The sequence below is a fragment of the Lycorma delicatula genome, chromosome 7 (genome assembly GCF_047948215.1).
Source record: "Lycorma delicatula isolate Av1 chromosome 7, ASM4794821v1, whole genome shotgun sequence".
In the NCBI taxonomy this organism is placed as follows: Eukaryota; Metazoa; Arthropoda; class Insecta; order Hemiptera; family Fulgoridae; genus Lycorma; species Lycorma delicatula.
This window is the reverse complement of record NC_134461.1, coordinates 21,124,822-21,137,472: the sequence shown is the minus strand read 5'-3', so window position 1 is coordinate 21,137,472 and position 12,651 is coordinate 21,124,822. Positions and strand designations below refer to the sequence as shown.

General features: G+C 29.4%; 1 protein-coding gene across 1 annotated transcript in view; it reads right to left on the bottom strand.

Annotated features, from left to right (window-relative positions):
- Window positions 1–12,068, bottom strand: part of LOC142327928 (uncharacterized) — a 140,846-nt gene extending 128,778 nt beyond the window's left edge. The window contains exon 1 of the mRNA XM_075371304.1: window positions 11,793–12,068. Coding sequence (XP_075227419.1) covers window positions 11,793–12,068 — 276 coding nt within the window. The remainder of the gene's footprint in view (window positions 1–11,792) is intronic.
- Between the last annotated feature and the right edge of the window lie 583 nt (window positions 12,069–12,651).

Here is a 12,651-nt window from a genome sequence, read left to right as displayed (position 1 = left end):
TATTAACTCTAAAATTTATAATATCTTATAAATTACTTTTTTTTATTAACGAAGGTATCTAAGCCGTATACGCACGTACACATATATTTTAATGAAACCGATTAAAATGGTTTCAGGAATAATCAAAGAGTATCTATTTCAAAAATCATCCTTAAAAATTATTACAAATAAACGTACTGCTGTTTTTGTACTTTTTAAGTAGGGATGCTAACAGTTAGGGGCGCTGCTAACTTAAGTTTCATTTTAAACCCTTTTAGTAAAAAACAAATTTTTTGTTAAAATTATATCATAAAAATTGTAAAAAAAAAATTGATTCATTTTGAACACGGATAACTTCCTTTACATTTTTCAAAAAAATGCTGAATTTCGGCTTGCCTCATTATTACAATTTAAAAATCAGATTTTATCCAAAGAACAGAAGCCCGAATTTATTTTATTATATTGTGCTAATAAAGATTTGGAGGCCAAACTTCAAAAATGCGCTTTTTGTATAAACACCAAGTGATAATAACAGATCCCGGATAGGTTTGTAAACAAAACTGAGACCTGAATGAATTCTTTCCTGAATCAATAAATCCTTGCTCAATGGAGCATTTAGTTAAAATCCACAGACATTGTCGGAAAAGAAGGGATCAAGTATAACAAAAAGTGTTGGAAGTGTAAAAAAGTGGATATATTCATAAAGGGATTACGAAATAAAAGACAAACCTCACCCAAAAGAGTACCTTAATTCCCTTTCAGGCAACGGGAACCATTCTGCTCACAATCCTCAGGAAAATGAGGTATCTTTACTAAGATTAGGAGGAGTAAAGTACTGATCAAAATATTTTGCTTTAATATCTCAAATATATATTGCAATAGATTGCTTTACGTTCAGTTACTAAGTAGCCACTTAATACCAGGCCCACCATACATACTAACTATTGTATGGCCTGTGGAAGCATCCAACTGAACTAGATAAACCGTTCAGTCAGACTCCTGGCGTTCGATTATTAGGAGCACTAGCGTAAAAGTAATTAAGGAAAACTAATAATTAAAAATCGGAACGTAATTTCAAAGCTAATTTGATATTTAACGTAACCTAAAGGCAGAGAAGTGGCGAACTGTAATACTATATCTTTACCGATGAGTTCAAAATCTTAAAAATTGTTTCATAGAAAGTAAAAAAAATAGGGTAATATAGTGATGTTGCATTACTCTTAAAACTTTTATTTACATAAAGAATTTCATGTTATTATTGAAATTTTTCTTCAAATAATCAATAAAGAAAAGTACCCATCCCATTATTAACAAAATTTTAATCAAACAAAAATTTAAACAAAAAATTTCAAACTAAAAAAGTTCTAAAAATATGTATTTTTTCCTGCGTGATAATCAATATCCTCTTATTGTCTTCATCCAATTCGAGAATCTTTTGACTAAAGGTTTCCCAGTTATTTGCTTTTTTTTCCTTCAAGTACTAGCTAATTCAATCCCAATGATTGTTTTTTTTTTTTTCACACGACTGTCCAAAAAGGAGTTAATATATATATTTAAGGTGTTTGTTCCACCGTACCATCTAAACGGCTGAACCGATTTAAATGTATGATCTCGCGATAGAATCCTTACGTTACCAAAAGTGTCATAGCCTATATAAAGATGTGTATATATATGTTTAAATAAATTAAAAAAATTTGAAAAAGATTATACAAATACTATGTATAAGAAAAATTGTTATCCACACGGTCTTTAATTATTTTATATTAAAGATCAATTTTTTTTTGCAGTCGTGTTTTTTAATATTTATCTCTTGTTAGAAGTTACAAAAAAACACTGGTGTATTCGTTTTGATAAGCTAATTTAAGAAGCGTGTAAAACAATAAAAATAAACTAGTATTATGCAGTGGAAGAATTTATATTTGTAAAAATATATGTTTTTTATATCTCATTATTTAAATATTTTCATCATTATTAATTAAAATCATTATTTAAATATTTTATACAACAAATATATACGTGTCTTCAAATATTTATAAAATTTTGGAATAAGGTTTTTTCTATTACAAGTGAAAATGAAATATTCGAAAGAATTTCTCATAAAATGATCTTGTTTCAAAATGGCGGGGGCTGACAATCTTAGACAGGTATAACAGTGAAGAAGTGGTGGTGAGGAAGTTTCCATCACGAGCCACCACCGCTATAGACTGAACACGTGGTTTCCCCTCCTCTTCTAACATCGCCAATCACTTTCAGTCTGCCTTTCAGCAGATACACGCGTAAGATATTTCTGTATTTCGTCTTTTATTCCGTTTTAAGATCAAGGTTTGTTTCTGTATATAATCGAGACTACTCGTTATTAAATACTTATTATTTTCCTGGCCATACAATTGTACTATTTTATTATTATGGTATACAACGGAAAGTAAGCTAATCGAGTAAAATTTTGAATGTCGGTTTTTTTCAGATTTTGACGATTTTAAAAATCTTTTTAATGAAAAAATACAATTTTAACATTTAAAAATTCCAGAAGGATCTACGTATTTATGTTGGTCTATTTTTTAAATTTATATCTTTAAAATGGATGGACCGATATGAATGAAATTTGGTACGATGATTTCTGTATATTAGACATTGATACCATTTAGTTGTGAGTAGACAAGGTGACAAGGAGATATGGGTCTTATGGATATTGTATCTAAAACTACTCAAAGAGTAGGTAAATTTTTTACGTAATTTGATACCCCTCAGGTAGCTAAGATATTTTCTGATGGTTGGTCTTATTCAAACCTCTATAAAGACGTGGTAGCGAAACAACATTTTTTCTTTTTGTAGTTTCTGGACTCAAAGTCACACTTTTTCACTGATTAAATTATTCCATTATAATAATATGTCATGTATGAGTATTTCATTCATGTTTTCTTCAGGAGTAAAGGATAATAAGTATTTCTTAAGGATAAGTATTTCATAAGAAATACTTGAGGATAATAAGTATTTCATAAGTGGTGGGAAAAAAACATTTCTTTCTTTTTTATCGTTTCTGGACACAAAATCACATTCTTGTACTAATTAGATGATTCCAATATAGTTGTATATCACTTTGATTATGTATTTGGGCAATTTAATTCAGGGATGGGAGAAAAAATAAGCGTAATTTTTTGCCTTTTTTTCTTCAGTTATCGTTTTGCTTGAAATTTCAGACTGGATTAACCAATTTTTATGAAATTTTGAAGGATGATATCTGAATACGGTTCACTGATAAAAGTGTGGTTAAAAACGGTCTAGGAAATGGAATAATACAGTCACACATCTCAAAATTTTACTCAAAAAATCGAAAAACTATTTTATATAATTACTTATTTGCATGTTTACTTTACGCCGTACTTATTTTTTCCTCCTAAGTAGTAATCTGTCGAGGGCGAAGTCCTTAGTAGTCAGAGTTATGAAAAAACTCTTTTTATGGCAACTCTTTGAAAGCTTTTTTTGTTGGTTTATAATTTATTTTTGAATCGACTTCAAAAGAAGGAGGCTATGTAGGTACCCGTATATATTTTTTTGTATCTTTGTTCGCGAATAACTTTTTTCCTATTAATTCGATTGAAATAAATCTTGTTGCAATCGACGCAGCTGTTTTTCGCTGTAGTACCACGATGTTAAAAAAATTCTTAGACAAAAAATCGATGAAAATTGACAAAATGAAAATTGAAAAAAAATTTCTCGCGTCAGGCAGGTAGGAAGGAACAATGGGAATTCTGATATTCTATACGTATGCGTCATGTTAGATGATGTTATATGGTCTTTTGTGGGTAGGTAATGTAAGTTTCTCCACAAGATATGTAGCACCGTTAATAAAATCATCAAAAATCGAGATATTTCGTTTTAAACCTTTCAAACCGAATGAAGTACATAATATATAAATTAAACAGCGTCGGTAGAGACAGTAGGAATCTTAAAATTCTACTTACATAGCCTACATCACATTACATGGTCTTGATGTTGATTCCATTTTTTTTTTTAACAATTATTATATTTTGTGTGGTTGGCTTATTAAAAAAATTGATCAGATATTATTCTCATCCCAATATTGGTTAAATTATTGGTAATATTGATTAATATATGAAAATTCTCTTACTCAAAATGATTATCTATAAAGATTACAATTATTTATTTATTTTTCTAATTCCTGACTTAAATAACTGTTACTTGTAAGATAATCGATAATTCAAATACCTCTGTTAAAAATCCGCTCAAACTGTGTTCGGATAATAAGAAAAATTATTGATTATTTGACAGTTAGTAGGAAATATCTTTTGCAAATTTCACACGAACGTAAATTTATCTAAGAAAAGAAATATAATCAAAAAGAGATAATTTTCATTACTTTTCTTCAGTTTCTTTTTTTAAATTGCTTACCTTAAAAGAGAATTATTGGATATAAAATAAGATTTCCAAAATGTTAAAAGTTATTTTAAAATAAAATATTAACTTGCAGTTAATGATGTTAAAGAAAAATTTAGTTCCACAATAACAGTTCAAGGTGAAAAGATAGATGCTACGATTTGCTGATGATATAGTAATTCTAGCCGAAAGTAAAAAGGATTTAGAAGAAACAATGAACGGCATAGATGAAGTCCTACGCAAGAAAATAAACAAGAACAAAACAAAAGTAATGAAATGTAGTAGAAATAACAAAGATGTACCACTGAATGTGAAAATAGGAGGAGAAAAGATTATGGAGGTAGAAGAATTTTGTTATTTGGGAAGTAGAATTACTAAAGCAGGAGCGATATAAAATGCCGAATAGTTCAGACGAAACGAGCCTTCAGTCAGAAATATAATTTGTTCACATCAAAAATTAATTTAAACATCAGGAAAAGATTTTTGAAAGTATATGTTTGGAGCGTAGCTTTATATGGAAGTGAAACTTGGACTATCGGAGTACCTGAGAAGAAAAGATTAGAAGCTTTTGAAATTTGGTACTATAGGAGAATGTTAAAAATCAGATTGATAGATAAGGTGACAAAAGAAGATGTGTTGCGGCAAATCGATGAAGAAAGAAGCATTTGGAAAAATATAGTTAAAAGAAGAGACAGACTTATTGGCCACATATTAAGGCATCCTGGAACAGTCGCTTTAATACTGAAGGGACAGGTAGAAGGGAAAAATTGTGCAGGAAGGCAACGTTTGGAATACGTAAAACAATTTTTTTTTACATATATAATATTTGTTTTATATATATAGGGATGCAGGATGTAGAAGGCATACCGAAATGAAACTATTAGCACTAGATAGGGAATCTTGAAGCGCTGCATCAAACCAGTCAAATGACTGAAGACAAAAAAAACGTTATTTTATAATAAGTTATTAAAGCTCAAACTCATGGGCAATGACATATTGCTATTATACTATAAGAGCAAACAACTCAATAGTTTCAACTCCATTATTATAATTTTCATTATTTTTTAAAATAAACCTTTATGTAATTTATATAAAGAAAATTTTAAGTAAAATAAAAAACATTCTAAACAAAACATACGACAATGTGGGTGAGTAATTATGTAACAGCTACATTATTTGCTATGTACGTATGTTGTTCTATTAGTTTATCTCCGCTGTTGGAACATATTCAGCCACAAAGAAATTACAATAACAGATAAATATAGCATGTATATAATTTATGTTATATAAATGTTAAGGTTTAGTGTATGTAACAAGTACATAATTTAATTAATAACTTTAATTAGAGAAAACGTTTTTCAAAGAAAATATCCGAATATATTAATTGTATTGTGACGCAACCGATATAATTGTAGGTTACCTGACAAGAATCGCAAGTCATTTTTATTTAAAAATTACATTTTTCAAAACAACAAGGTAATTATTGATTTCCCGTTATATTCCTCACTGATCCAAATATGTTGTAAATCAGAATGGCAAGCCCACCGAAATAAAGAGGTGTAATAATTCACTCCAAAAAGTGACAACTTTAATCAGTTTACCACAGCGTAATGCTAGACTTTATAATGTTCATGATAATAATTACAAACATTGATTATACCTGTGTCTTCTGAAAAAGCTTCATCGGATATTAACGTCCCGGACTAAATTTATATGAAACTGTTAAATGAAAAGCTTGTAAACATCCACCAATCCACAAATTGGAGGATGTTTTTTTACTTGCTTTTCTTTAACTCACAGTGGTTTTTTCATGTTCATCCTCAAATCTTGCATCCTTAATTTAACATACTTCCTGACATTGCCTATTGATGTAATTTTGCACGGTTACTGAAGTCGGGTGGCAATACAATATTCCACCATTACTTTTGCAAACATTCCCCCGTACGGGGGTAAATTAAGGGTGTGGGCATAAGAAATTGCAAAATGGCTATGCGGGGTTTTTGGGGTCGCAGGTGACAAATCCGATAACCGTTTGACATAAAAAAAATAACAAAAACTTGGTAGGGAGTTTTTGTGGTTTCAAATCTGATAACGTTTCATCATCACTCATATATATATATATATATATATATATATATATATATATATATATATATATATATATATATATACACACACACGAGTGTAAGTCAATTATTATCCACAATTTAGTTATATTTTTGTTTATGTTGGTAGTACTGTCGTGTTGCGTAGATGACGCTTGCGTGGTTTAATTGTTAGGTTAGTTCCATTATCGCAGCCCTGCCGTTAACCATGGTTGCCCCCATTCTGTTTGCACCAAAGAAGAGCAACGTTCAGCGATCCGTTTTTTGTGGTTGGAAGGTGTGTCAGGGGCCGAAATTCATCGAAGACTTTCGGTACAGTACGGGAACAGTGTGTTGCCGCAACGGAGTGTCTACGAACGGAATGAAAAATTCAAAAACGGTCGCATAAGTGTTACGCACGACCAAGGAGCCGGACCACCGTTTACCGCCAAAAATGAGGAAAACATTGAGTGTGGTTTTCTTAGACAGACGGGTAACTATCGATGAAGGGCACATCGTCTGCAAATTAGTTACGGTTCTGCCTACAAAATCATCCACAACAGACTTGGGTTTCATAAAGTCTATGCAAGACGGGTCCCAAAACAACTCACACAGTCGCATAAACAAACGCGCTTGGACATCTGCCAAAAACATTTGGATCGCTATGGTAACGAACGGGACATATTCTTAGACGAATCACCAATCCATCATTACGAGCCGGAGAGTAAACGGCAGAGTATGGAATGGAAACATCCAAATTCGCCCTGCAAAAAAACGTTCAAGACCAAATTGTCCGCAGGAAAACTGATGCTTACGGTTTTTTGGGATTAACAAGGCCCAGAACTGGAACGTTATGAGGAAAGGGGCACGACAATAAACAGTGCGCGTTACAGTGAGATGCTTACTGCCGAGCTAAAATCTGCGATTCGAAGCAAACGCCGAGTTTGCTTCGACAGCAGCCTTTTGACTGCTGTCGAAAAGTGTTGTGTTGTTGCACGACAATGCCTGTCCACATACTGCTGCCCACACTGCTGAAACGCTCCAGAAACTCAACTTAGTACTGGCTCGTCCTCCGTTTTTTGGTGGTTGGGTTTCAATTAAGCACGCATCTCAGGAATGGTCAACCTGAGACTGTACAAGACTACACTTCATTTACATTCATACATAACATCCTCGTTTATTCTCTGAATGATTATTAATACCTTACGGTGGTTCTGGAGGTTAAACAGGAAAAGAGAGAGTAGTTCCTCAAGTAAACAAAAGCTTCTTTAAAAGATTTTACCTTGTCAGTAATCGTCACGAAACGAACTCTGATAGGAGATTGGAGATTTTACAACCGGTACGAAGAGTTAAAATTGTTTTTCCACAATTATTGAGGAGGTAAATAAAATCTACAAAAAATAAATTAATGATTTTTTGGAAGATATTGTGTAGAGACTATTTTGCAATTTTTTATGCGGGTGAGTTTACTTGTACACATACACAATTTTACCCAAAATTGTAAATCTGTAAAACAATAATATATACAGTATATTATTTTATTTTCCTAACATGTTCGTTGCAATCTGTTCAACTAATGAACAATTAGCAACCTCCCCCCTCCGCTGACCAATAAGATGAAAATGATATATATATATATATATGACATGTAAATGAAGTATCTCTTGTATAGACTCAGGCCGACCATTCCTAAGACATAATTTTATATATGTATATAAAATCTATTAATGAATAATTTACGATAAGCCACCGTGTTTTGTATTTTACTAATATTGGAAATAACAGTTTTTCCAAATGACTGAACAAAGACAGAAATATATCTCCTATGTTTTAAAATTATCGGTTTTTAATTAATACATAACTCTTCTGATAAAGTATGAATCGATAAGAAAGCGTTTATAAGCATAATTAAAAATAACATAAAAAGCAGTAAGGTAAATTATTAATAGAAAAATAATAATAAATAAACAGAAAAAAATAATGTATAATATATCAATAAAAACATTTCTAGTTTTTGATACCTTCCAAATAAAAATTAAACAAAATTTCATCGTCAAAATAAACACAATAAGTTAAAATTTTTAAATAAATAACAAGAAAAGAAACTTTCAAGAATTGTATTTTTTAAAATAAAAATTGAAAAAAATTATTTACATATCGATAATTAAAACACGCATCATTAGAAGATTTAAAGAAAATACAATTTATAGATATAAAATAGACAAAATAAAGAATAAAATTATACATAGATACATTAACATAACTAAAAATAAATAAACAATAACGAAAACACTACGAAAAAATGTTCTACCTCTATCAGTAACAAAGCATAAATTAAAGTTGTTAAATGAAAGATATCACTTTGGATAATCCATGTCGAAGTAACATTTTATCAGTTTATAACAACTTAACTCTTCATTGGAACTAGATTAGCTGGCACGACCAGATTTTATAACTTTTTTTTTTAATCTTAGTCTTTAAGACATTCATCTTAAAATATCTATTGACGATAATTGTTTCATAGTTTCGAATGTGCACCTCGTTTTAAATTTTTACATCATTATTCATTAGTTTTTCTTATACACTACATTATCTATATCTCTACTATTAAAGAAAAAGAGGGTTTTTGTTTGTTAGGAATAAAAAAAGAAACTACTCGATCAATCGCAACCAAATTTTTAATTGGCATAACTGAGAAAGTTTTTAGATACATTTCATTTCGAAAACTCTCGAAATAAATATATTGTAATAATGAAGATTTGCCGGTTGAAGTAAAAACTTTAATGAATTGAATTAATGAACTGTAAACAGTGAGTCTCTGTCACTGTGCGAACTGGATTTGAAACGGATGATTCGAATCAATGGAATGAATAATATTACAAAAATAATAGAATTAAATATACATTAAATAAAATCTATATCTATATAATTAAGTAAAGAAAATAGGGTTTTTTGTTTGTTCGGGATAAAGAAAAAAAATATTCGATCATTCGCAAAAATATTTCGAAAAATATGAAATATGTTTCTTGGTTGGCATAACTGAGATTTCTTTCAAATTTTCAGGATACATTCGTAGTATACCATGGAAGATTTTAAGCCACAGACCTAGGCCCTAGCTTCCTTGAAAGTTAAAATATTAAAAATATTCATTACTTATTTACCCCCAGAGAGGGTGAAGTTGTAAATTAATAATATTCATTAAGGAAAAAAAAGATTAGTTTTTTTTTACTTCATTATTATATTTCTGCCATCATGGAAAAGAAATAAATTATGAATTTTTCGTCGTCAAGGGTGTGTGTACTTTAGTTATCATAGCTAATACTATTCTGTCTTTTATAATTTATTTTCTTTTTCGGGTTTCTATAGAGCCTGAATACTTTAACTATTATTGATCGGTATTATTCTCACAATCATGAGGATAACGAACAATGCGGAGGTCCAGGGAGTAGAATCGTCTGATTAGATGTGAATGGCGACCGGAACGAGCTCTATGGCCCTGGAGTAGGCCCCGTGATGCCCTGAGGAGCCTTTGAGTTGACTCCGGGGTTCGCCTGAGCCAACCTGGGCCCTGAGGGTCCAGGTTCTGGCAAGACGGGCCGACTAGTTATTCTAAAATTAATTATATAACAATTGAGATCTTCATACTGATATGACGGACGACGTCAATTTCTTCAATTGTTGTATTTATAATTTTTGTTTTTAAAAAATTCAAAATTCATCTAATATATTTGTAAAGGAAATAATTATAATTCATAACATATAAATGTTCCTGATGATAAATTAATATACGAAAGCGCTCGGACATAATAATAAAAGTTAGGTAAGTGAAAATTATTATATAATTAATTTATTCTGTAATTGTTTAATTTTTGTTTAGTTTTTTAATTTTTAAGTATTAAAAATTTTATAAATGAAAGATTTCACAATTTAATTTCCATTGGTTCATCATTAAAAATTACAGGTAAAATAAATTAAAAATGCTACAATGTTACTGTTTTAGGAATATTGTAATATTTAATCAGATCTGTTTTACTTCGGCTTTTATTATTTTAAAATAAACGATTACATGTCAGTTATTATACATCTACGCGAAATCTGTCGGTAAAATATAATCTTTATACACGGGGATATACTACATAAAGATAAATGCTAAAGATAAATACATAAAGATAAAATAAATCTTCGTTTTATTTTATAAAAATATTTTATATTTTATGGTAAATTATTTTTTCGAAATATGAACATTTTTTTAATAATTCACATATACAAAAATGAAATTACTTCAAATAACGTGTTATGACAATTGTAGTAAAAAAAATTAACCGTTATAAAAACTTGTTATTTAACATTCATTCGTACATTTATAAATATGTATGTTTTTTACATACTTAATATTAAACAATTAAGCCTATCTATCTATACACCTATATTTCCTATCTATATTTCTTTGAAATTAATTGATAAAATTACTAATTATTTAAATTTGTGAATTGATGAATTGTTTAATTGATTTTTTGTTTTATAAATAATAACTATTGTTATAATTATATAAGTAAGACATGACATTATGTTTAAAATACTTAATGGGTTAAACTGGAATTTTCCCGGGATTTTATCGATTACTGAAATTCGTATTATTACACATTTTTTGAAAACAATTTTGAAGTGATTAATAAATAATAAAAAATGAAAACAAATTAATGGAAAATGTTTGTAAAAATAAATACTGTATTATTATTTATAATTATAGATAAATATGAATTATAAAAGGTATATAACAGGTTTAAAAAAAACAAACTCAATTCTTCAACAGTTAATATTTTTACAAATTTAAAATATTAGTATTATTATATAATTAATAAGAGTATTTATTTGAATGTCGAAATGAATTCAACGGCTAACAATTAAATTATAATACTGATAAAATCAAAAAAAACTAGCTGTCAATTTGTTACGAGTTATCACAAATTAATTAATTATTACATTGACAACTATGTAGATATATAAAGATAAATAAAAAAATAAATCATCAAAATTCAAAAATAATTTCAAATTTTATCATTGTTATATTTCATGCGACAACAAATACATTTTAAGCTATCATTATTTTATATTGGCCTAAAGTAATCCTCCCCACTCCAAAAAAATAATTTTTTATCAGATCCAACGAAAATGTTAACAAAAAACCCGTAAAGGATTACGGATCGTTAAGTTTACTATCGGATCGTTTAGCTACGATTATATATGTGATGATTGCATTCTAAACGTTTTAACAATAAGTATGAAACATAAAATGCATGCTATCTACATATAACAATATAAGATACTGTTTACCTTATGAAGTATATGGGGACGGTTATCTAAGTGCTGATTATGTCGTCTATTACCCCTTACGTTAGACGACGATGTCGATGCAGAAGCGGTCGGAGTTGTCGTTAAAGGAGATTCTGGAGGTAAGGATCTACCGGCTTGGAGGCGTCTATGTAAATTCTGAAGAGCTGTCGCTTCTTCTCTACGTCGACTTGGTGGCCAGTGTGCTCCAGTATTAGGTCCAATTCCGCCTCCGCCCCCGGCGACTATTTCCAGTCTCCTGCTGGCGGTCCCGCGCATTCCCTCCATCCAACTGGCATCCTAGTCAGCGACGCTGTATTGTGTATTTTCAAATATTTCCCTTTTGATCTTAAAATTTCCCTTCGTTCTATTTTTTTTTATTTTTATTATTCCCTTTATATTATGACGTAAGTTTATTTAATTAAAATACTTTCAAACGATGATTTTAATATCTTTGTAGATTAATGTATAACTATATTTCTCACATTTTCAACTATAAACAAAAATTTAACCGATATATTGTTGTATCTTCTTCCATTCAATCCATAATTAGATAATCACTTAAAATAAAAATAAGTAGTGGTTTGATTAATTAAAAATTACTTGAAATTATAATTTAAAAATTTTTTCTTTATAAAACGGTTAATCCAATATAAATTTTCAATTCTCTTTATGAACCAAAGGATACTTCATAATAAATACGGGAAGAAAAAATACGAAATTCATATACAAACATATTAAATTTTATTGTAAATATATGTAATCGAAATATTGTGAGAAATTTGGAATCGTAAAAAAATTAATTAAATTCTTCAATGATTTTTTAAACGCATAATTATTATAAATTATTTCTTAATTCTAG